The 26947-nt window shown below is 43.0% G+C and overlaps 1 protein-coding gene across 1 annotated transcript in view; it reads right to left on the bottom strand.

The window, feature by feature from the left end:
• Positions 1–15053, bottom strand: part of FOXN4 (forkhead box N4) — a 52330-nt gene extending 37277 nt beyond the window's left edge. Inside the window, exons 1-2 of the mRNA XM_069214754.1 lie at positions 13843–15053; positions 12970–13058 (exon numbers count right to left, since the gene is read on the bottom strand). Of these exons, the coding sequence (XP_069070855.1) occupies positions 12970–13055 (86 nt within the window). The 5' untranslated portion in view covers positions 13056–13058; positions 13843–15053. The remainder of the gene's footprint in view (positions 1–12969; positions 13059–13842) is intronic.
• Positions 15054–26947: the final 11894 nt, after the last annotated feature.

Here is a 26947-nt window from a genome sequence, read left to right as displayed (position 1 = left end):
GGAGTAGGGATGAAGAACTAATTGATTTCAACTCAATTAGTGCCTGTCCGCTGCTCCCAACGTAATCGTAGTACTATTTGTTTTTTAACTTTTAGTGCCCTCCAAACAGAACGCTTGTGACTGGCAAAAACGTGTCCAGCAGGACAAGCAAAATTACAGAGTTTTGTTTTTTAAATGAACTCTCTTTTGTTTTGTTAAGCCGTCTTTTCTCAGTTTCTACTCAATTTTTCTTTTGTTTTTGCTCATGGGCGCCGTTGTCTAAAGATGACAATTGTTCGAAATATGTGAGACCTATAGCATTGAAAATGCTTGTTTGTTATGACTGACAGTCATACACGAGGGTCAGTCTGAACCTTGCACTCCTCCGCCCCCCCCACCCGGTTTTCTTTATCGGAGTTGAATTCAAGTGTAAAAATCCTGAAATAAACCCCATGCAACGAAAAGCCAGCTGACTGGCTGGCAGTTTTCCGTCATCCTCTTCTGTAAAGCAGTTGACCCTTTCCTTAGGTCGGTCTATAAATCTCTAAATAAGTAAGTAAATACTTTCGAACTGTTCTCTCGGTGATACAATCCAAGAGCTGACACAGGGCAAACTAATGAACCTTGCAATGTTTACACAGGGATGTGTTTGTCTAAAAGCTTGCCAACCTCCCATTTTACTGTTATTGTGTAAACTTCCAAACCCACTGGAGATATATGTGAATGAGGTTAGGCTAAGTTTCAATCCGGCCATGTAAAGTCTTTCATTTAAAGATTTTATGTTCTTACACAGGAAGCACTATGACTTTGCCCTCAATGGCTGACACATCACTTTGATCATCCAGCATCCCGTAAATCTACTGGTATTTTTTCTAGTTGTTCCTCTACCTCTTTGCCACATAGGTCAAGGGCTGAAAGTAATGAAACGGGCATCTCCTACCATTTGATGGGGACTTCAGATCTCTGTTAACAACTGACAAAGCACTTGAGGTAGGTATGTTCCCCAGGGCCATGTTATATGGATAGCCTACACTTTGATTCACTTATTTTTATAATTTCCTATTGCAGATAAGTAAGCGCACTACCTTGAAATAATGAAATCAAGGTAATTCATATGATTAGCCACCATCACCACCTGACTGTGGGATTCCACAAATAGTAGGATCTTGACGGTATGCACGTTCGCCATTATTCCTAGGTGTAGCCAATAAATGAAAAATAAAAATTGTATGCAAAGCAACATATAACAAAATAACCTTATTTGATTACTTATTTCTGTTTTTTTCACCGCCAAAAAATACCACGTGTTTGTCTAAATATAACACATATGAATTTGTAATTGTTGGGACAGTAGCTCCTCATGGATAGTTCACTAAAGTTACACGTCTATTTAATACGTTGTGACTAGCTAGAAGCATCGACTTTCGAGTCAAATGTGCTATGCTCCAGAAGTGTTAGACTCATCTGGATTGGGAATGCACCCACAACTTTACTCCACCAACGGTAAAATGGGACAACTGCCCACATCAGGCTATGGTGCAACAGGTGGTGACAAATGACTAACAGGCAGCGGCACAAGCCCGTTTATCAATATGTCATGCATGTGTGTGGCATACAAGGAGGCTGTAAGGTACGAATGGCAAACTCTTCAAGGGTACATTGCATCCAGCTCAAAGTAACAGTTCCCCAACAGGGCTAAAGCCATATCCTACACCCACTCAGGCTGTCTGAGTTATGTGAAGTCCATCCAGCTCTGTCACAGCAATGCCCTGGAAGATGCGCTTGCGCTGGGCTAATGGGACACATCTTTTCATTGGCCCTGGCATCCTATCTTCGTATTTTAGTTATATTTTTGTTGTAAATAAAGACCTACATTATTTACTAGATATAACCCTGATAGAAATGGTACATTTATTGAGTGCTATTGCTCGTGCCAGGCAGTATCAGTTCAAATGTTCCTCGCTTCGGACAACAAAGCCTTGACAGCTCAGCCACACTAGGCACTAGAGCATCAAGGCCCAAATAGGTGGCAAAAAATAGTGCAGTGGTATCAAAGGCCAGGTTGTTCAATTGGTAAGTGACAGCTACTAACCAGATGAATTCCCAGTAACCAATGAGAAAAAACTTGGCGGTAATGCACCGCCTTTCTTACTTTAGTCCTCAATAATAAATAATTGCTTCTGATCCATTACTTTAGTTAGTAAACGATATCCAGACATAATAGATTGCCAGTGCCTAAACCTAAGCTGTGCATTCCCACAAAACTAGTGAACAGTATCAATCCTAGGGGTGGCTTCTGGTCTTAAGGAATAGGTGGAAACTCACCAATGTTGTGCCCATATATGTTGCCTAGCCTCTGTGCATGACCAACTCACAGTGGTTCTATGAATATGCAAATTGTGGCGTTATCCACTAATTCTGCCCAAAAATCCCATCACGCAAATAAATTGCCTGCTCTATACCTGTAGTAATGGGGTGGTTCAACCTGCGGATTCTTACAGTAGTCAAATATTATGCTAATCTAACAGAAGGCTACCCCCAAAGTATTAGGAAGACATTTAAATTCAATATAAAACTAGTGAAGTAAAAAAACATTGACATGTAGTATTTGCATATTCATATACCATGAAGCAAGATTGGGTTAAAAAATTGTCTTAGTTTGAAGTCAATTTCCAGTGTTTGCAGGGAAATATTTAATTCAAAGATTCACAAACCACACACATTCCCAAGAAAACTGTGTTTTCGGTTAAACTTGTGTGGTCTTTAAACACCGTTGGTGGAATTAGGGGAAGTATAGTTCGTGCTTCCTTTCTAATTCGCATCTTGTTTGAGTGTCAGGAGTATATACCACACTCATAACTGGTCATCCATCATGTTGCAAGTGCAAATAATTAATTGGTTTACTCATGACGCAATTGATGTACTACTCTGCGATGACACTTAAAGAAAAGCTTAGGCTCATGTACGAATAATATAAGCAATTAATTAATATGATTAGGGTGCCTCGTGTTTATGAGAGTCTCCGAATTTACTAGCGCATTCGGGTATTCGATTAGCTTGCGAGGCACAGGAATATAGACCGCATCAATGAATTTCAAGGACAAATTCTGCCATTAATGGTTCCCTTTACCATGTAGGAGTGTGCCCTGTCCTTACCATTTGCTCCTGGAAAGGCTGTGCTTTATTTGCCCCTTGTTTTTCCTCCACGGAATTGCCAGTTTAGTTTACAGCTCTCCTGGGAGGTGGTACACTCCGTTGCCACCAGATTGTAAGGCAGTTTTAATGGGCTTCCCTGTCGGCCGGTATGAAAAACGTGCTTTGTAATGAAACATAAAACCGTGGATTTCCAATGCAGGTTTATCAAAACTGCCCATTCCCTAATCTTGACTAGGATTACCAGATGCTGCTGGGACACAATGTTCCACTATGTTGTGTTCAAAATAGCGACCCAAGACTAAACCATCCAGAATGCATTAGGCTGTTAAATGAAATTCCAGGACTAGAAACTCCATACATTTAATATATATGCCTGTTGTAATTCTCCTGCCAAATAAAGGGCCATTAAAAGTCGTGAAACAAACACATTTCTATAGAGTTGAGAGGAGAAAATAGGACGCACTCCCTATTACAATGCTTGCAGAAAACTCCACTCCCTTTTTTATACAATACTGCCCCTTTGACGCAGTCCGAGGCTAATGATATCTAATTAGAACATATAAGAATTAAAAAAGTTACAGTGAGGATATATCATATCAAAAGCAGAATACATATGAAGGGCTTCTCGCCTATAGGCGTTTGTGGAAATAGACTGTGAATTGTGTGTTTCTTAAGTGTGCATGGTTAAAAGCAATAAAAACTGTTATCTTCCACAATGAAGCATGCCTCCTAACGTAACCTGCCAGTGTATATGCAGACTTCTTAGGTGTCTGAGAATGTAGCCCATACTTCATCCATCTATATGAAAACCTTATTTCTGCTTAGCATTGTCGCCGACCAACGTCACAGACTTCACTCAATGCCTGCCACCCCATGAATTCCACTTAAATTTAACTGCAGGTTCTTTTTGCTTCTTCTGCATAGTGCCATCTTTGATATGTAAACTGCTGGTGAAGGTCTATGAAGTGGTTCGAGAAAAATACTGACTGCTGATCTGAGATACTGGATAGCATGGTCAAGGCCCAAATCCGGTGAGCTGCCACACTGTACCCATGGACTAAACTCCACACTAAACTTAGGTTCCCCTTCCCACCCATAGGTGATGCCAACCCAGGTATTTAGGAGATGATGAGCAGCTACTACCAAAGGCCTGAAATGCAGATGGAGAGGAACTGGTTACAGGCTTCTGCTTCTAAGGGTGAAGTTTGTGAGACCCTCTTTCCATTCATCTGTTCCATTTCAGACGTAGGGATTTCTCTAACCACTTACTCGGATCTCCATTCTGCACCACCTATGTAATGTGTCGTGACTAGACACAGAGGGGTCTATTAAAATGTAGACAAGGTTTAGATTCAGAAAAAGGCACCCATTTCAGATAGGCGCTATGAATGAGAAATGCTTTTTTTCTCCTTTATTTTCGGACTTTGCATGTTTGCTGCACTGTACAGCACACACACAAAGTGGGGAATTGTTTAAAGTTAATCTAAAAGTAGGTTTTGTACTGGAAGGGTATCATTCCAGTACAAAACCTATGCTAGACTCATGGAGACACCCTTGCACTATGGTGAAAATGTGTCTGTGGCGCACAACTGCACATTTCTGCGCCATCGTTAGGAAGAGGGGGGGAGAGTGACAACTTTCTGTATGCTGTCTCATTCTCACACAGTGTAGTTGAGCATTTGTAGCTGCTGCACTGTGCTGCACAACAAACTGGTAAATCTGGCCCAGAATATGCTGATGAGGGGCTGCAAGGAGGGTGGTGTGGGGCCCACTAGAAACTAATTCTAATCATGGGTGGAACGGGTGAGATGATAATATAATTTGGACAACTGCTATGAGCCCACTGACTTAATGCCACACTTAACTGTGGTTCTTCTATGCTCATACCTATACAACCCATTGTGTTCTTTTGACAGTGTACATTTCCTAGCACTTTGACGTTATTTTATTTTTTTCAAACGTTTTCTCAAAATGCAACTCTTATTGCTATGCAGTACATTTACATTCAATACTTACGCAAGGCATTTATTCACAGTACCTAATTATCCTCATCTATCACATGTCCTTTTAAGAATTTCTCATACCGTTAACGTTTGGCTGATTTAAATCTCACCAAGATTCAAATTTGTCTACATTGTTTCAATATGTTTTTCAATTGCTCAGATTAATTTTATATAGCTCACATGCGATCAAACGGCCTAATTCATAAACTGTATTTTGTAGTACGTTAGGTATCACTACTCACAAACTAAAAAATGTAATTTATAAACCTACAAAGTTCTTAAATTGATTAAGTGAAATCCTTTTTTACCATTTACTGAATATAAAGGAAAAACAAAAATGTTAGTGATGGTGAGTATTTTCTTAATTATTGTTTAAAATATATATAATCTTAATATATTGAAATTATTTTATTACACATTAATTTTAGGAGTGAATGTGTTTTACATTAGTATTTCATTATTTCCATATTGATAATACTATTTTAAATTAATATACATCTATATTCTACATTAAAATGTTTGCATTTGTTGTTAATAAACTTCATTGAATGTAGCTATATGTTCCAATAGGGAGCTTTTCATCCTCCTAATGGAGATCTTCGCCCCAGTGGCGGGTATGTCTACCAAACAGGCCAAATGTAAAATACAGTCATAAAGTTACTTAAGTTGTAAATACAATTGTATGATGCTCCACCCACTCACTGGAGGAGGTCATGATGCACAAGTCTACGCAGAGGTGTAACCCTCCACTTAGAATGGTGAATAACAAAAAAGATGAGAGTTAGTTACACCTAGGTGTAGTAGTAAATGTGCAAGGGTATATAGTACATTTGTGAACTGGGTCCAATATGCATTTTACTTCCTTTTTTTACACCGCTTCTTTTTCCATTTTCGTCTGGAGTTGCCATTAGCTAAAGCTGTCTCTAAAAAATTATTTTACTAAAGGACTTTTTGATCTGTATCCTGCTCTGTGATGACACGCTTTTTGGCTGCCTCAGTGCTTAATGTAATGTATTGTTCAGACGCAATGCAATACAAGTTCTAGTATTGCAGTCTGACAAGCTATGGACAGTGACAGTTATACATATGCCCTTTTGAGGAGCGAACACAAGTTAAAAAAGATTGACCTAGTTTGCAGTGAGCATTTGTTTGACCATTAGTCGCAACTAAGGAATTGTACAGAATTGGTAGAAAACTGAAATTGGCACAGAGTTACCTAAGAACGTCATGTGAAAAAGTATATTTTTAAATAATGATTTAGCAAAAGAAAAGATTGTGAAAAGATCTACATCCATAACTGATCTAGCACAGTTGAGCTGTTCTAGAAGAAACTAGTAAAAATACGAAAGGCCCCTGCCCCACTAAGCATAATCGTAATGATACATCTAGAAAAGGTAAGGAATGTACTAATGATGACAAGAAACAAATCATCTTTAAATCCAAGGTATCTCTGTTTTAAATGTTGCATTTATAACATATTTTGAGTGCAAAGAACGTTTGAAAGAAGTAAAGGAAGACACTGACAACTAAGATAGAGAAAGTGCACACCCTAGATGACAATGAAATGGACATTCCCAAAAGCATCACAGCAATATTGTACTAAGAAGTATTCTACCTAGTCATAGAAAAAGTGTAAATTTAATAATGTTGTCATAAACTTCAGGATACATAGACATTAAGGTGCCAAGCAATGTAAAATCGGTGTGTTAATTGAAATCCCCACCTGAAACAATGAATGACATCATGCAAGAAGTCAATAATCATAGTAGAATGAACATTGGGAACCATAACACAAAAACAACGGTTATGATAACACAACTCACCATCAAGTATACTGAACACTTATTCATTTCTATGTTCACAACAAATACCTTATAAGCACAGTCACCAAGAGTACACACACGGGTAAATCGGAATGTATGACCAATAAACCTTGAGGCACTATGACCGAGAGTACTACCTCCCACTAACCATTCTCCCACTATCTATTCTGCCTCTGCCCTTCAGATATTTCCAATCAAATGTTGACAGCAAAATACACTAAATATATGATCACTTTCAGTCACTGGGGTAGTAGACTCTTTGGATACTTGAGCTATGTAATGCTCCAAGAGCCACTGATAGGTTTCCAGTTATACAGCATGTCTTTGAGTGTTCCTATATCCATTTTACTGTCATGTAAGATATTACCTACATTACGACATATACACCCACCATTGGGCTAGGGGAGCACAGTCATCCAACAGAACGGTTGCTGTTTAATCTGAGCTATATCAGGAGTGTCCCTTAGGGGGCTTTTTTATATATTGTATGTTTATGATGTCATACATGAGGTCATGATCTTTGAAAGCTTACATGCTCTTGATTAAATTTTGATCTCTTGCTCCATTGTCTGGATAATTCAGTGGTGGCATGGAAAAAACATATGAGGAACCAAGATGTAGCAAGACGTAATAAGGTCTAGTAAACGAAGTTTTAACACAAGAGGTTTAAATGTTGATTTGGGTGGAGCAATAAGGTGTTCTGCATTGAGATAGTGGAATCAATTACGAGTGTTTTCTTAAATTGAGAGCACCTGTTTGAGCCTGGGCCGCAATTGCACGGGGTACAATAAACTTCACACCCTCTGAATGTTTCACCCTTTAAATTTCAGCAGATCACACCTGTAGAGATTTAACGGGGAGAAAGACCTGGTAACTACTGAGATATGCTGATTTTGGTGCAGAAAGCACCATAATCCACACATTATGCACAATTTTCAGGGACAAACTCGATTTTTTTGCTATTTACCCCACCTGGTGAATTTGGAGCTGTGGGGTATCGGATTGCACAGGTTGTGATAAAACCCAAATTCTCCAGGGCACTCATAATTTAGGCCACAGACTTTAAATGTAATCTGTTGAAGTTTTAGGGGAAAAACTCCTTCCTAAACTTCATTTGAATGATGTGGGAACATGAAGTTTTAGATGCACTCATTTCTACAGGTTTATCTTTCATATTTTTCATTTTAATTCATTTTGTGCTTTGAATCATGTTTTATCTATTTTTAGGAGGAGCTATTTTTATTGTTTAGTGTTAAAGACATATTGTACTTATTGTTTAGTGTTAAAGACATGCTGTCCGAAAGCTAGGAACATCTAATCTACTATTGACTGGGTAGGATTATTTCTAGTTTTCTTTTGACAACCTATGCAAATACAACAAACTTTTAATGCCCTAAAGGTAAAATCTTGGAAAATAATAGTTTACATTGTTATTGGTCTTTAATGTTCCTCCCCATGGTGTTCTTTTAAGATTTCTTTTTTTTTAACTTTCTTTTATTGTTTGTTTTTGCCATTAAAACATATTATATTCCCAACAGACCTGACAATTCAGGACTCTGTTGGGAACCGACAATTGAAACTAAACATATCTCAGTCTGGATGTTCTCAGTGTACTATTACTTTGGAGCTAAGTCAATGTATATAATTATTAAATATAAAAAGAATTGTCATGACACACAATATAATTCTACACAGTAATTAAAGAAAAGGGGATAATACGTCATACAGTTAATGGAACGGATACGAAGGTAAACTTTGTATAGTTTAGACAAATATGATTTATTACTTTTGGAATTTTTAAACATTGCCACACATACAAATCTTACTGTTGCACATTTCCATATAACTGTAAAGACTACTGTTGTCATGAAAGGGCGGGAAGGAGATTTTAGCTATATAGCCTTACCAATGCAAGGTTTTGTATTGACCTGATATATGTTCATTTAACATCTGTATATCATAATTATAAGGTTTGGATAGGTGTACTGTTTTGAAAAAATCTTAAAACAGCTCCAAGTTTTGCTGTGTAAGTCTTAGTTGCTAAGTTTTTAATTGTTGATGTTTTCCATAAATATGTTTGTCTTTTATTTTGTCTTTAATTTCTTCATATATGTAGATTTTGCATCAGTATTTTTATCTCGTACATTTGCCACAGTCCCATAGTGGTTTAAAGCAATGGAAGCATTGATTCAACCCTGCCTTCCTGCATTTGTCTACAAACAGCACTGAAGAGCATAGTCCAACTTCACTAAATATGCTCTGAATGAAGGCATGGCTGGCTTGCTTCATGCATTTTTCATAAGAAGGGACCACCTTTCTTCCATTCCAAATGGCCAAGCCAGCTTAGTGGAATGACCTATTGGAATGAACAGAGGCCTAGGAAATGGCTCACATGAAATAGATGTGATTGTTAGGGGCGGGAAGGATATAGGATAATTTGATTTTTTAAAGAAATGGTACTCCTAGAGCAGAGGTCTTCAAACTAGGGGGTGCCCTGGGGGCCCTCCAGTGATCCTGGGAGGGGGGGGGCACCAGGCTCTGGCTAAAGGAAACATTTTACAGATAACAGGGCTTTGTTTTAAGCAGAAGCATGTTATTGCATTGTTAAAGAGGTAACAGTACTTAACTGCAATGTTTAAAAAGGTCTAGACATATTTAAGCATTGCAATCTTTATAAAATAATTGTGAAGAAATTTGAGGGGGGGGCAATGGTTTTTATTTTTCAACTGGGAGGCGCAGCATTAAAACGTTTGGAGACCACTGACCTAGAATATGTTTCTATGATGGTGCACATATACTCCAGTACAAACAGTCATTTGATTTCAGTGTAGCAGTTCTGCTTATTTACTTTGTTAAACAATGGTTTAATGGACGACACAAGGCATTTCTCAACCCATCCACTTTGTCATTTGTCTATAACGCCTGGTTCTTTTAAAATAAAATGTCATGCTCTGATGCCTCATTCCCTTTTATCCCCATTCTGATGTCTCCTCTCTTGTTATTCTTGTATCTCCAGATGTCTTTGATCCAAATACTCTTCACAAAATGTCTCTTGAAGTCCACCCTATTTCGTGGCTTTCTATATCCTCCTTCCTCTCATCCCTAGATGTTCGACTTTCTCTTTCCCCTTGTTTGCATTGGCATATCCCTGCCAATAACAGTTTATCACACTAGTGTCATCGCTACAAGACCTCCCATTTACTGCACAGCGCCATCTTGGACGTTCAGGCTCCAGTTTCACCTTAGCAACTCTAAAATATCCTGTTGCAACCAACTTCAATTTCTTAAGTAGCTTCCCAATTTTTCCTAGTGGACTCCATCTCGCCTAGAGGCCTCAAAACTTCAGGGTCCTATGGTATCAGTTCACTTGCATAGAATTTGGATGTGCAGCAAATTGACCACTTTCTAAGTAAATATTGTATGTTTTGCCAATCTTAAGAACTACACTAATTGCAATTTAAAATGCACATGTTTAGAAAAACATTTAATGTTATTTACTATCCTTCTGAGAAGCTGGGGAAAATCTGACTCATCTGAAACTTGTTTTATATGCATTCCAATGGCTGGAGGGGCTTTCTTTCTTCTCTTGACATTGTAAAAAGGGTAAGGTAGTCTATATTGTCAAGGGCAGGCTTCGGACTGCTCGGCTGTTTTTTGAAAACCAGAAAGCATTTCACTATCTGAAAAAGGATGTGTCAATCAGTGTTAGGGTGATTTTGTGACTTGCACGCTGGGATCAAGGTATCTTTCCACTTATGTACATAAGCATGCCCTTTAATCAAAAATGAATCCCAGAGCACAGAAGATGCTCTCAAATGGCACCAAACAGAGGATGCTCTTTTGACCCTGCTAATGTATTTGGAGTGGTGTAAAAAAGACACTCAAATGGTCTACTTTAGAAATAAACATGTTGGGCCACGTCAATAAAATACTCTCGCGAGGTGAACACTTTTTTCCATTCCATCATGCGTATTAACAATTTAACTGGTACAGTCGTGATCTAAGATTAATAGGGATGTTGTTATATCAACAATCGTTTTTAACAATCTTGTCAAATGACTATGGTGAACAATCTAATTGACACAGTGGCTTCATCAAGCTTCAATACAATCATGACTCATGACAAAGACTTCTAGTGCACGTGTTAGGCATACAGGGACATAAAATGACAATAAGCCAGGGGCTTGTGACTGGAAATGCCTCGACAGAGCATTAATAGGTATTAGTTAAAACTCTGTAAAAGTAATGCGGCACAAGTCACCGAATTGTGCATAAAGATACACAACGGCCTCAACATGGCAACCCGTTGATAATCACTGAGAACGATCTGGCCAACATTACAACATGAGTGAACACCACCAGCTTACAATCATTTCATCAGAAAAAAAGTAACTTGTTTTAAAAAAAAATCGACATCATTGGAGACAGGCAATGCTGAAATAATAAATCAACAAACATAAGTGAATATATTTGTTTAAATGTGATTCTAGAAGCAATAGTATCTTACTATTCGTGAACATAATTCTTGCAATCTGCATTTGCTGCTGTGGCCAGAGCGTTTTATTCGTGTCTCAGTATAATACGAAACTCCCCTTTGTCTATGCCCCCTTTATATTCATGAAGGAACCTAGTTTATCCGGCAGAGTACAACTGTACCATTGAAAGATTCTGACAGAGAAGGAAGAGTTTCTCAGAAATAGGCAGCCTCCTTCCCACTAATTGGAGATCACTTCCCGTTATGTAGGGTCTAAGGCCCTCCCTCCCTACTTGCCCCCCATGGAGAGCTCCGGACAGCGAGTTCCAGCCTAGGACTGTGGTGACAGCAGGCCGAGTAAACAGAGCTGATACAAGTGGACAGGTCTATTCTTTCTTTAAAATTATGCAATCCTACAAATTTCTTTGACATAATCCAAAGTGTTTTTTCATGAAGAGGTACACATTCTTCGTTGTTTCTTCGCGACTCTAAAGTACGGATATATATATATATATATATATATATATATATATATACACGCAGAGAGAATATTTATGCACTGAGTACACACTGCACTCTGTTAAACGAAGACGGAACTTCATAGAAACATGATTTACTCACGATTCATTAATCGCCGATGCAAAGTTTATAAGTAGTGATCAATATATTCAAACAAAGAAACTCAGTTAGAGAAACATGTAGCAAACATTTTGGTAGCAATTTAAGTAAAACGTCAATGCTTCGCCAAACATCTCCTTTTCACCAAATGTAAATGTACACACAGTTCCATGTGCACACTGTATTTGTAAGGGAACCAATCATCTGTTAACACTTAATCGTTCTGTTTATGAAAAGTGGCAGTGACAGCCTGTATGGCATTATGGTACAGCACTTTCATGAATGACAAACGTTGGCAGTCTGTGAAAGATCACATTATCCAAAGCCATTATTACTGAGGCGTCACGGTGACGCATTCTACAGTGCAGAATTTAAGCAACTGTCGGAGTCCTCACGTGACCAATTACAATTGAATGTAACAATTCACATTAAGTCTGACGTTTGTGCAGTTTGGGCATTTTTCTCTGGGCATATGCAGACTGCATGGGCAGGGCCGATTCTGTAAAAATTTAGGCTGGCAGGAATTTGTTAGGTGCGCTTACTCGCGCCCCTTATTTTTTTTGTAATTTGCTCTAATATTTGATAATACATTTTGCATCACATAAGATTTTTTGCTCAACAGCGGAAGGATAACATTTTGTATAAGCTATTGCTACTCTACAACAGCATATCACTTTAAAGTGGAACTTAAAAACACGATCATTAGATTGGACCATAGAGCCAACCAAATGTACTGAAACCAGCATATCCATCCCATGACAGTCACCCAGAAAGAATTACAATATCTGGCGGGCACATTTTAAGAGAGTTGGGCATCTCAATCCCACAGATAAACAAAATAACTCCTGAAATCTCAAAAAATGACATTCAGCTAGCTGCCACGCACAGTCAACATGAAACAAACACTTGTTCTCACCTGTATTCCTGCGCGGAGGGGTGGTGATTTTGTCCTGAATGTCTAATAATTCCTGACATTATGGACGTGATGTCGTTTTCTATCATCTCCTTTAGGGGGAAAAACAGGGAGTGTGAGAAGTAATTTTCCTCCCAAAAGGGTAGCTATCCAGCGTTTCAGAACAGATTGTATCATACATAAGACTGGAAGCGAACACTATATCACTGGGTTTCTAAAAGTTACCCTTAACCCTGGTATCACAAACAGACAACATATCATTGTGCTCTAACGTTTGCAATCCCTCACTTGTAGAAAATTGGCAATTAAAACGTAAAATAACTGAATAATCGATGGAAAGTCAAAAAACAATATTCCAATTTCGTATTTAAAAACATTCATGCCTTTAGCAAAAAGATGTAGTTTATTAGCCTTCTTATGAGAAGTAGCTATCTTTGATGCCGGGCTCAATTCAAATGCACAAAATGCATTTCATGTCGACATTTAAAATCAAAACAAATTATTACACAAGGCAGTTTCCGCATCATCATTTACCTAAGAACGATGTCCCCCTTCTCCATTCTACAAATGTTCCCAGGCACGAACAAAGCAAATTCCTGTTTGCTTTTTTTGCCCTACTAAACACTTCCTTTTACAAAAAAATGAAAAACAAAGGCTGCACAAAAGAAATGACCTACGGGGGCTTCGTGAAAGAGAACCGATTCTGACAGCACTTGAAAGGACTAGCTTACCAGAAAAGAAAGCCCACATGTGCCCATCTAACCAGTGCTTTTTCACAAAAATAATTACATTAAAATAGGAGCAAAGGGGATGATGCGATCGTTTCATTGCTGATGAAATGACTGAGCTCCAGCACAGTGCTGGTGAGAGTTTTACCTGTAGTGGTTGTGCTGCTGTCTGCTGTGTATGAGGGTCTCTCGCTCTCTCTTTGTAACTTGACTGCAGACTCTTGTCTCCGAACCGTTTTTAAATTTCCCTCTCCGGAGCTGTCCAGCCCGGCGCATGCGCAGTATCTGCACAGACTCTCGCAGGGTCAGTTATGGGGCACAGTCAATGGGATACGGAAATTTCCCATCCCAGTCAGTGTTTCTTTTTTTCTGCCTCCTCAGCCTGCTCCTTTGTTCCCCTCAAACGATATTTTTACTACGAGCCTCTTGTTTCGTCACAGGGTGTGGTATTTTAATCTGGCCTCCATACTTTTTCAACGTGGGAAAGAAAGCAGGCGCAAATTCCCAGAAGGGGCTTATATTGTCGTCAGAAAACTTTCACGGCTGGGACAAATACCAAGGTAGGGAGAAAAAGGTTATGGGGTTTTTCTGCGTAGCCAAATACAATTTATGAACACAGGCTTTCTTCAAACATCCTTATGAAAAAATAAACCTGCTGTTTCGCGTCACTAGTTTTGGCTGGAATTTGGGTGTGCTAAAACTAATCAGGTTAATTTAGAAGCAGATTAAATAAAAACAACTAAATTAAGTTGTAGCAGAACCACCTGTTGTGGGTTACTGTTTCTTTAAGAAAGTTGTGTGTCATCTAAACCCTCTCTATATTCTCAGCGATTTCTAAGGCCTGACGGACTTCCCCATCTCAGGGGCCAAGAGAACAGGACTCCAAAACTCTCGTTCAGGGAGATGACAGGCGTTCCTGAAGAAAGAAAGTACTTGCTGCAACGACCACCCCTCTTGTGAGTGGACCCGCTCCGGATCCGGTCCTTCGGGGGAAATAAATAAAAACGTTGGGATAGTCCAAATCCGAAACGTAGGGGAGAGCAGGCCGAAGCAGTGGCGTGTTGTTGCCCGTGAATGATTCCTGAGTTCGTGCTTGAAGTTTGCTGTGGCTCCTTGGTGTGCGCTGGTGCTGCTGCTTCTAGGACGTCCTCTGCAGTCGTCTTCCCCAGAATACAGTACCTCTCCCGCCGGCTGCTACCGCCACTGTGGCTCTCTGCGCCGGGCAGCTACGTGTACTCGGGGCTCGACCTCTGAAGTGAAACCGTTTGGCACAAGTGGCTGATCCGCCTTAGCTCGCTCCCTCTGTCCCGCCGCTGGGCCCGCGGTTCAGCCCGGGCTTGCAGAGCTGCACTCGCGGGAAAGGCGGCCGAGGTGGCGCGGGCATTTAGGGGGAGGGGACATTTCTGCCTTCCCTGAGGTGAAGACGAAAGAGATTGAAAGGGCGGAGGGTATGCTTCATTGTCTCTCAGGAGAAAAACAACTGCCCATAAAGACCCAATTACATGCTCCTGCTTCGGGGATTCGCTTTTACTGGCAATTAGCCACAAATGAATAGAAAAAGCCCTGCGAAGACCTGGTCTTTCCCACTCCCTTCTTTTTCTGATGGTTCCGGGTTTCGTTAAATCTCAAGGTGACACCAGTTTTATAGCTGAGACATTTCTTCTAAAGCATACCTGGTTTTATTGCTGCGGTCATTATATATATATATATATATATATATATATATATATATATATATATAAAAATTACCTGTAACCTTTAAGACCAGTACGTACAAGCAGTAGAAATTCATGCTTTGCTTTGTATAAACATTTTTTTTATCATTTATTTTAGTTGTAGAGTGTCTAAAACGCCACTTTGCAGCTACACCTAAGTGATTTGTTGCAAATAAAATTGGTATCCTCCTTAACTTTAATATATTTAACGTAATAAAGGAAGTATATTTACAAGTACTGGTGATTATCACAATCGTGTTGATTTGGAAAGGTCCGGCTTCGTATTTTTTACTGAATTTTGCTGGTGCTACACTGTTGCAACGCACAATTGAAGCCAATTCATTTTTAAGTGAGATCATCTCACGCGTACACCTTTATCAGTAAATTGTGCCTGAACAGTAGTTACATTTCTTGGGCGAGGGTTGAAGAGAGCAAAATATTTTTCTAAACCCCTAAAGTACTTTTTCCTCACTCACAATTCTTTTGCCTTTCAACATCGTTCAGTCTCAATCCTTAGAAGCGCTTCTCAATCTCCTAGGGTTCACACTATGTTCTCATACAGTATTGTATTGTAATAACCATTACTCAAACCCGTATCCTTTATGACCATACATTTCTGGTCTACCCATGCTCTCAACAGACGGTTCTTTCATTTTTTTTTTCTCCAAAATCTTGCCCTGGTTACTGATGCCTCCTTTTTAGTGCTCTGCTTCTTCTCTGCTCACCTGTAACAAGGGGATTGTTACTTGTTCTCTACAAGTTTGCCAGACTTGCTCTTCTGTACTGGTGTTCCATCCCTGCCAGGGCAGGCAAGAGGAGGAGGGTTTCAAGGACTGGTACAGAGATAACACTATATTGTAGTGGAGATTACGATGCTTATTCAGGACTTTACCTCCTCATCACATCTTCCCAGTCAAAGTGCTGTCTTCTCAGGATATACATAAGCATTCTAGTAGCTCAACAGTTGTAACGTTCTAGTAAAGAAACAAATGAGAAGCAAGTAACTATGCCATATACCACTTCAGTTCTTTCCTCAGACCCCTTTGTATGATGACCTGAAAAAAGTTAATTCCTGTTTATCAGGAACTGACTCATAAATCCTTCAACTGATAGCAGATTTAATGCCTACATAAATCTATTCTGACCCTTTCCACCTTATATTTTCAATGTCTGGGGACCCTCAGATGGTACATCATGCTCAGGAATTATAATAGGCAAGACTGATTTATTAGTTTTTTCCTAGTTACCCTTGGACGATAGAGAAATTAAGAATACATTGAACCACTTGTAATCTTATGAGTGACCCCACCCATTTATTTCTGATGGATACATCTACCTGTGGATTCCTCACCTTTTGAATGCACCAGCATTCAACTGAATTTTTTTCTGTTAGCTCTCCACTTAGATGAGGACGTCACAGTGGAACGGCTTCGCTCGCGACTCAGTCTGACGTCATCAGAGCCATAAGAAGTCCTCGCCGGCGTGCTGACGTCAGTTCCCTTTATTCCGCACCTTTGGCGCATAGCGTTTTTTTTCCAAACTCTCCATGTGGTTACGCTGTTTTAAGGGAATTTCATTGTTTGTGTTTAGTTGCATGACAATGTCCCCGCCTAAGAAATCAGACTTCAAACCTTGTCAATAGTGTGGAGGTCACATGTTGGTAACGGATCCGCACGACAATTGCCTTTGGTGCCTTAGTTCGGATCACAAACTTTGGTGCCTTAGTTCGGATCACAACGTCAGGGGATTTCCCTCATATCAGAGCATGAATCCAAAGGCTCCGAAGGAAAGGAAGACAAAAATATTTTTGGCAAAAGTTACAAAGGGCAAGCAAGGGCGTCATAGATCCTGGCCTCGAGTGGAGTCGTCGTCGCACCGATCTTCGAAGTTGCACAAGAAGAGACAACGCCATAGTTCATGGCATCGTTCATCCCAGGAAGTCAGCCCTCAGCCTCGGTCTCCAGTGTCGAAGTCCGGGCGCTGTTCGACTTGGAAAGTGAGTCCCACTTTGTTTCCTCTACTGCCGAAGTCAGTTAAGGCATCACCAGTGCCGTTTTTGGTGGTTATTCTGGGACTCCGGTAGCGCAGTTCTCTCCTGTAACCCCACCAGATCAGGAGACTGAAGAGCAGGCAGCAGGTCATGTTCAGCCTCCCCAGCAGGAGCAGCAATATCCGACCTTTCCATTCCCAGGGACAGATCCTACCAATTTTTTGAATGATATGTATAGCATTTTTAATAGGGCAATGGCCCCCTCTGGTGTGCCTGCTGGACCCACAGGCCCATTGTCTTTTTCTCTGGGAGGTTTCCTGTTGCCTAATAGCAGGCTCCTTTCCTGCTTTTTATGCCTATGGCTCTGTATCCCTGGGCAGTAATGGCACAGAGGACGACACTGTCGCCTCCTAATGCTCAAGATTCTTCAGCACCACTGGCGCCGATACTGATGTCAGAGAGATCTCGTCTGGTGTCGAGTCACTCTACCCCTGATCGGCACGTTTTGTGAGCCTAAGGTCCTGTCATGGACACCGGCTTTGCCAGCACTGCAACAGGCATCCTTGACGCCGGTACATTCTCTTTCGACACTGCTGCTTAACTCGAGATTAAGATCAAGGAGGAAAGTCTTGAGGCTCTTGGAAGAGCAGCAATATTTAGAGGACCAGCAAGAACCGGAGCTAGAAGAGGGGGAAATTTCAGTGCCATCTCAGAAGTTTAAAGGCATTGATGTGGCGAGTGGGAGTTATTATCCCCTGGGCGCATACCTCCTCCAGAGGGTACTTCATATCATGGGGTAATTAGGAAGGCAGCGGAACTGCTGGACTCACCTCTGCCCACTACTGAGCTGAAATCTGATATTCTGACAGAGGTTCTTCACTCTTCCTCTTCTGCTTCAGAGCCTCTGTTGCCATTCTGTGAGGCTCTGACGCATCCGGTACTGGATGTGTGGCTGAAGCCAGTTTCCACACCAGCGATATCAAGATCTATTGCCAGGAGGTATAGGGCATCGCCAGGAAATCCTCAGTTTTTGAGTCCGCATCCAATGCCAGAAAGCCTGGTGGTACAGGCTTCTTGCTATTCAACATCAGCACCAAGTTCTTTTCCAACGACTCCTGACAGGGAGTCGGAGCAGATGGAACAATCTGCAAAAAATAATTTTTCTTCAGGGAGCATGGCATTGAAGTCTGTGAACGTCACTTCTTTGTTGGGCAGATACATCCATTCGTTGATGGATTCAGCAAGGGAAGTCATCCCCAAGCTGCCACAGGATGTGCATAGCCATTTCGCAGAACTCTGACGGGACAGTCAGGAGGCAGCAAAGCAAGTAATTCAATCAAGCCTTGATACAACGGGTTCTGTTGCCAGGGTCATGGGGACTTCAGTCGCTAGTAGGTGTCACTCGTGGTTGAGAGGATCAGGATTCTCCCCGGATGTGCAGTCCACACTAATGGATCTTCCCTTTGATGGATCCAGGTTGTTTGGGGCCAAAGCAGATTTGGTCTTAGAAAGATATAAAGAGAGCAAGGCCACAGATAAATCCTCAGGTCTTCAGTCACTCTCTACGACCTGCAGACCACTGCGTAGGTTTAGGGTGTTTGGCGGGAGCTCCTCCTTTCGAGGGAGGCAGCACTTCCAACAATAACAAACAGCCAAATCCCTCTATAATCTTACAGAGGTCGTGGGAGAACTAAACAGTGCAGCCCACCAGCCGCCTTCTTCCTCTACTTCCTCCTTCTCTACTAACCTTTCAGGTAAGCAGCCCTAGTTCCCCCATCCTACAGGAGCATTCTTTACCTGTGGGGAGGAGGTTGATTCATTTCCTACAGGAGTGGAAGTCGATAACAGCAGACAGTTGGATGTTAGGCATTGTAGAAAACGGATATGCCCTTCCCTTCCAGGAGTTTCCCCCTCCTTTCCCTCCTCAGCAAAGTTTTTGTTCAAAATATTAATTACTGTTTCTACAGCAGGAGGTGCACAATCTGCTTTTAAAGGGCACAGTAGAGTTGGTTCCAGAGTAGGAAACGGTCAGGAATGTTATTCCAGATATTTCCTGAACCCCAAAAAGGATGGTCATTTACGGCCAATCCTAGACCTGAGGATTTTGAATTGGTTCCTCAAACAGGAAAAATTAAAAATGCTGGCCCTAGCACAGGTGCTTCTTGCACTCAACAAAGAAGACTGGATGGTTTCCATAGATTTCCAGGGTGCGTATTTTCATATTCCCATCTTTCAGTCGCACAGGAAGTGTAGGAAAGTGCCCCTTTTAGCACAGTTACCCCCCACCTTTTACCTGATTGTGATGCTGACTTGACAGAGTGTGTTGAGATCCTACTAACCAGGCCCTGGCACCAGTGTTCTTTCCCAAAATCTGTACCATTGTTTCCCCAATTGGAATACCCCTGGCATACGGCTAAGTCCCTTGTAAAAGGTACCCATGGTACCATGGGCTTTGTGGCCAGGAAAGGTCCCTAAGGGCTGCAGCATCAGTGCTTAATTTGTGCTTGTTGTTTCTGGTGCTGAGCACCTGCACTTATTTTTGAGGGCCGGCACTTATTCTTCTGCCTCAAGCATTTGCTCCGAGCAAAAGACATACATGGGAAAGACAGAGGAAGAGAAAAACGAAAAAGCGTCACAAAGGGAGAAGGCAGAAAGCTGCAAGAGTGAGCTGAAGGGGCAGGGAGTTGCTGTAAATAGATTGAAGAGGCCCAAGATGGCTTCAGGATTACTGCCTCAGTATTCTGTGATCGCACATTTAGTTGCAGCAGCCGCGTCTTTAAGAGGAGGGCTTTGGGCACTGGCACATTATTTTTTTACAAATTAAGCACTGTGCAGCACGAATAATGCCACCCTTCGGGACATCTCACCAAGCACATGCGCACTGCCGTTGCAACTTGTGTGTGTTGGTAGAGAGAAAGACAAAGTTGACATGGCACCCCTCTCGGTGCCATGCCCACAAACCACTGTCTGTGGCATAGGTAAGTCACCCCTCCAGCAGGTCTTACAATGCTAAGGAAAGGTGCACATGCTGCACTGACCACCTGGTCGGTGTCTGCTGCACTCCCCAGCTCCTCTGGCTGCTGCTGCCTCTTGCCTGGGACGAACTGAGAGTCTCCTGACTCTCAGTTCGAGGCCCTCCTCCACTCGCAGGCTCGTCCCTTCACCTCATCCCTGGTGGTCTAGTGGCCATCACAAAAGTATCACTTATGCATTTTTTGCCTTTTTCTTCTATCATCCCTCATTTTTCCCTAGTGCTTTTCCCTTTCTCCACTCTTCTTTTGCCCCTCCTCCCCCGTGAAGCACCTTTCCCGCGCTCCCAGCTGACTGCTCCACCCTCCCCTTCTTATTGATGGGCATGGCCGTGCCTCTGGCGTGCCAAAGGCAAGCCCGTCTGCGCTTGGACCATGCCCAGCACCAGGAACCCTGTTGGCTTTCAGTTGAGGTCCCGCTCCTGAACTCCCCGTGCCTTGCGACCCTCACAGGTAAGTAGCCGCACTTTATAAGCATTGATTGATTGATTGATTGATTGAGGGTGCACTATACCACAGGTGACGGCAAGGCTGAATGAGCAATATATATGCCCCATATGGTGTCTAAGTCCATCCTTAGATATTGTAAGTGCAGTGTGGCCATATAAAGTACATGGGCTGGGAGTTTGTCATTATGAACTCCACAGCTCCAGAATGGCTCCACTGAAGTCTGGAAAGTTTGGTATCAAATGTCTCAGCACAATAAACCCACACTGATACCAGTGTTGGATTTATTGAACAATGCACCCAGAGGACATCTTAGAGATGCCCTCTGTATTTTAGCCCAACTTCTAGTGCAGGAGTGACCAGTCTGTGCCAGCCTGCCACTTCCAGATGAGTTTCGGACCACTTGGGGTGAGAGCCTTTGTGCTCTCTCTGGCCAGAAACAAAGCCTGCACTCGGTGGAGGTACTTCACACCTCACCCCTGCAGGAACTGTAACACCTGGTGGCGAGCCTCAAAGTCTCAGACCTCTTGTTACAGTGCCGCAGAGCACTCCAGCTAGTGAAGAGGCCCACCCCCCGGACTAAGCCCCACTTTTGGCAGCAAGTCCGGAGGGTTGACCACTTTAGCTAGGACCACCCATAAGGCGTCCTGAGCTGAAGTGACCCCCTCCTTGCAAAATCCTCCATCTTGATTTGGATGACAGGGACCAATAGGGTTAGGTCTGTGTCCCACTCCCCAAAGGGAGTGGACAACAGAAGGGTGTAGTCCCCCTCAGGGACAGTAGCCATTGGCTCCTGACCCCTGTAATACCCCTACTCCAGGATTTAAGGGCTCCCCTGAACCCTAGCTCATCAGATTCCTGGCGATCTCAAGAAGATGACGAGAAAAAAGAAAAAGGACTGCTAAGCTGACCCGCAGCAGAGAAGACTGAAGACACCAACTGTTTTGGCCCCGCCCTACAGGCCTGTCTCCATCTTCTGAAGCCCTGCTACAAAAAGGTGACACATCCTGCAGGATCAGCGACCTCTTAAAAGCCTTAAGAGCCTTAAGAGGACCAAGATCTCCAGTGGACAGTGGCCCTGTCCAGAAAGAAACTCCTGCAAAGGACTCCAAAACTGCCCGGGATCTGCAAGTCCTGCCTACTTAGCATCTGACGACCACAGCCCATGTCCACATGGCCCACCGGTCCAGAGAAGGTCCCCAGGCGATTCTGACCACTCTTGCAGAGTAAATCTGGAGGACCCCCCTCACTGCGAGAGAACCAGATGAAGATTCCCAAAACCTAAAGGTATCCCTGCACCTGCAGCCCCCAGCCCTTGGCGAATCTGACCACTGATCCAGCAACGTCCAGCGGGCGGCCTTCCTTCTTGTCCAGCCTGTGGTTTTCCAGAACTGACCCCCTGGACCTAGCCTGAAGCATCTTTGTGACCCCTGGGGTCCCCTTATTGAAAAGCATTGGGAGCCCTTGTGCCGCTGAGGGTGTGTTTGATGCTGACCTGTGCCCCCCTGCTACTCTCTGAAGACGGGGGTACTTACCTGCAAGCAGGCCTGCTTCTGAGTGCCCCTTATTCTCCATAGGAGCCCATTTTAAATCTTGCATCATCTTTGACCTCTGCACCTGGCTGGCTCAGTGTTGCTGGTGTGGGTGTTTGGGGTTAACTTGAACCCCAACCTGTGGACATCCTAACCCCTGGAGACTAGAACTGTAAGTTTTGTACTTACCTCAGGACTGTACTAACCTTTCTTACCCCTTAGAACTGTTTTTGAAAATTGCAGTCAACTTTTAAAACAGATATTTGCTGTTTTCTTGAAAACCGTTTAACATGACAAATTGCAACAAAGTGGTGTTGATACATATGTTTGATACTTACTTATAAATGTACTTACCTGCAAACTGAATCTTGTGGTTCTAGAAATAAAGTAACAAAATATATTTTTGCTATATAAAAACCATTGGCCTGGAGTTAGTCATTGAGTGTGTGCTTCCTTTATTGCCTGTGTGTGTACAACAATGCTTTTCACTACCCTCTGATAAACCTAACTGCTCAACCATACTGCTACAAGAGAGAGCATTAGAATTATCTACGTTAGCCTCTGTTAAGCCTATGGGAAACCCCTGGACTCTGTGCACACTATTTCTCATTTTGATATAATATATACAGAGCCAACTTCCTACAGGAAGTAGCTCCGGTTCATGGTAGGGTCGCTGTGTTACCAGTTTGCAGTCCTTCTGTTTGGTTTTACTTCTTCAACTCAAGTCTTCACAAAGGTGATGGCAGGTCTGCACATCTCAAGCAGTGGGGAATACCAGTATTCCCTTACCTGGACAATTGGTTCATCAAAGCCAAATCCCTGGAGCAGGCGCAGCATTACATGCATTTGACAACACAGCTGTTGTTCAACTTGGGGTTTTCCATCAATGTGCCCAAATCTCACCTGGAGCCCTCTCAGCGCACTCTGTTCATTGGGACGGTACTGGTCACCACAGTGAATCGTGCCTATCCTCCTCCACACAGGATTCAAGACATTCAGGCTATGATTCCAGTGCTTCGCAAGAAGACATGTTGGGGTGAACCCAGGAACTTCATTAACCTGTAAAAGGGCCTGCCATTTCACAAGTAAATGTAAGGTGGGACCTGGAGAAGACAACCCTTTCTCCCCCTAGCCAGGTCGGCACCAAGGCTAGTAGGAGAGAAGCTACTCCCAGAACTGATTTGGGAGGACACAGGAATGAAAACCACTCATTTCCCTGGCTAGGGCCAACCATTAATGTGGCAACCCAAGGAACCCTCCTCAGGACACTTTCTGGAACTGCGGAAGACCAGAAGAGGACTGAACCTGCTGTCTGTGACCTAAGAGGTGCCCCGAAGGACTGAACCTGCTCCCTTTTGTCCCAGGGCAAAGAAGTGATTTGCAAGGGTCAGTTGGCTGAATTCTGTTGTGGCTACAGGGACATAAGCAGCTGCAAAAGCCTTTTTCCTGAAGTGACCAGTTGAAGAGTACAACTAAACCTTGCTGGGGACCTCTACTGGAGTGAGTCCTGGCCTCTACATGCTGTGCTTGAGGTACTGGGAGCCTTAGAAGTACCGCAGAGGAGCTGCCCGAGAAACAGAAAGTAGGGACTTAGAAATTGTTTGGACTTTCATGACCTCCAGAGCTACCAAAGGGACCTTGCTCTGATACAGCCTTAGGGCCTCATTACAACCCTGGCACTCAACGACCACCAGGGTTGAAGTGGCGATCGTACCAGCAACAGGTTGGCGGTACAAATCGCCATATTTTGACCGCGGCGCTACCGGGACAGGCGGTTTACCGCCATGGTTGTCCTGGCTGTCAGAATCTGCCAGGGCAGCGCTGCCCTGGGGATTTTGACTCCCCTTCCCGCCAGCCTGTCCATGGCGGTAGGCACCATGGAAAGGCTGGCGGTAAGGGGAGTGGCATGGGCAGTGCAGGGGCCCCCAGGCACAGCCCTGTTGCGATTTTCACTGTCTGCCTGGCAGACAGTGAAAAGCGCGATGGGTGCTGCTGCACCTGCCGCCCCGCCACATTGCCGCCGGCCCAGCGGGGATGTCCAAATGCAGCCGGCGGGTTTCCGGCCGCATGGGTGGCCGACTGGCAGTTCAGCCTTGGCAGTCAGCCTCGTCGACCGGCAAGATTGTATTGAGGGCCTTAGTCTTGTAGTGCTGTAGGATTTTGACCTCTGTAAAGACGTCCAAGTCAGAAGGTAAAATGTTTGACCAGGATGAACCCTCTTGTGGTTTCTTGCCCTCACGCTTTCACAGTCAGCATAAAATCTTATGTAGGTCCTTGACTAGCGATTGTATGGAATATCATTGTTGCTCAGAGCTTTTTGGTGCTGTTTTTATCTAAAACCTTAGAAATTCGTAAATTCGTTTTCCCTTAAGGGATGGTTGATATTTGGGTGTCATTTTGTTTATTAATACTTATTTTGATCATTTGATTTTTATTGTTTTTTTGTGCTTTTCTGGGTCAGCATCATCCGTGCCATTGGAGCCAGTAGCATATCCTACACAGAGGACACCCAGCTCGTCTTCGTCCTCTCTGATAAAACACTGAACACCAAGACCAGCAGCTCCTCCTGCACGGCTGATATCGCTTGATGGATAAAAAGCAACTGTCTCAGGCTCATCATAGACAAAACATAAACATTCTGATTGATACTTCTAACTGCAGCTTTCTCACCTCTAGAACAAGCTGCTGGCGTTAGACTGTATCTGGAAAAACTTCAAAGCTACAAGGTCACAAATAGAGGGCCCTGGACACGGTTGGCACTGTAAATGACATCAGGTGATGCCACCAAGGCTATAAAGTGCCCACTCTGGCGCACCTACATCATTTCTCCTTTTTCCCAGCTTTGAAGCAGATCCTGAGCTTCATTTCTGAGTATATTTTACCTCATCAAAACCTATTATTTCATTGCAGCATCAAATCATGTCTCCTGAAAATGTTGGAGTTCACACCCTGTAGAGACTGCAAGGGACCAATGCCCATCACAGACCTACACGCTGTCTTTTTGTGGCGTTTGAGGTCCCCCCCATGACACCAAACTTTGCTCCTCATGCCTCAGCATGAATCCATAGACCATTAAGGAGAGGGAAGCCAGACTGTTTATGGCACAGAAAATACTATAGACATTGTTCCCATTTCCCTTTCATGTCATCTGACAAGAAGATGTGAAAACACAGGAGGTAGGAAAAGAAACATGCAGAGAGTAAGTCACCTCGTCACTCTCTGTGTTCAGCAGGGCCCTCATCCTCGGAGCTGAAGCTAGTCCTTATTCTTACAGAGGATTCTCTGTGTAGCCCTGTTCTCCCTTTGGGCCCTGCTTTGGCTAGACCTCCAATACATCATCTCTTGACCCACGAGCCACAGCTTTTCCTGAGTTCCTGGTGCTAAGAGCAGAAGCAGCAGCATCTCTCAATTATCTATATGCGATCTTCGGGAAAGTGTCAGTGCTGTCCGGCACACCTTTGGGCCCAGTGGAACTGCCGCATATGCCACTCTTCATGTCCTTTCAACCAACACCATTTGGTGCCATTCCATCATACGTGACAATGGCACTGTACTTTTTGGGATGCTTCACTTCACTTCATGATGCCACAGCCGACTCCGTGGACAGCGCAGATCCTGCCTCCGCCACCTACTGTGGCCGCAGATATGGCACTGGTGGCACTGAAACTCACGTTGAGCCTGGGTGCACTCTCCTATAGAGGCTCTGAGACTTCTTGAGGAAGAGCCAGTACATTTTTGGAAAAGACTGTAATCTAGTTGAGTTCTTTCTTGAAGGTTACCCAAGTCTTTATTCTCTGAATTTCTAAGGCTTGTCTTCTGTTTGCAGGTTGAACACATTGCCTAAGTTACCAATGAACGTCTCCAGTGGTTCACCAACACCAGAGGTCATCTCCTTGCATAAGGTGATGCTAAAACTGTAGTAGTGTTGGACATTCAGTTGCTGACATCTGAGACTAAAACTAATGTCCTCACAGAGGTTCTCCTCCCTTTATCAGCCTCCTCTGAACCACTTCTCCCTTTCAATGAGAACCTGCTGGAACCGATTATAGCAGCATGACAAAAACTATCAACTGCACCAGCAGTCAGTTGGCTAGTTGCACCTGGTGATCTTGTCACCTTGTCTACACATCCCTCTTCTGAGAGCCTGACCATCCAAACTTCTTGTTCTAGGGCACAGTTTGGAGGTGCTTTCAATACAGTCCCTTATGACAGGAAGTCCAGATACCTGGAGTCTTTGGGGAAGGAAATCTTTTCAGAGTGAAGTATGTCCGTAAAATACGAAGGAACATTTCCAGGAGGTCATTGCGGATGGCCAAAATCCCTCGCTGCACATTATTAAATCTAGACTAGACACAGTGAACACTGAAGCCCTAGTGATGGGCTCAGGATGTCAAATTTCTCCTCTAATGTCTAGGCTAATTTGATGGATCTACCATTCAAAGATGTCTGGCTGTTTGGGGACAAAGCCAACTTGGCGATGGAGAGATTTAAGGCCTGCCAAACATGGGCAGAACATTGGGACTTGAGCTTCCGCCACATT

The sequence above is a fragment of the Pleurodeles waltl genome, chromosome 11 (assembly GCF_031143425.1).
Source record: "Pleurodeles waltl isolate 20211129_DDA chromosome 11, aPleWal1.hap1.20221129, whole genome shotgun sequence".
NCBI classification, from domain to species: Eukaryota; Metazoa; Chordata; class Amphibia; order Caudata; family Salamandridae; genus Pleurodeles; species Pleurodeles waltl.
Note: the sequence above shows the minus strand (reverse complement) of the source record. Positions and strands in the feature narration are given on the sequence as shown.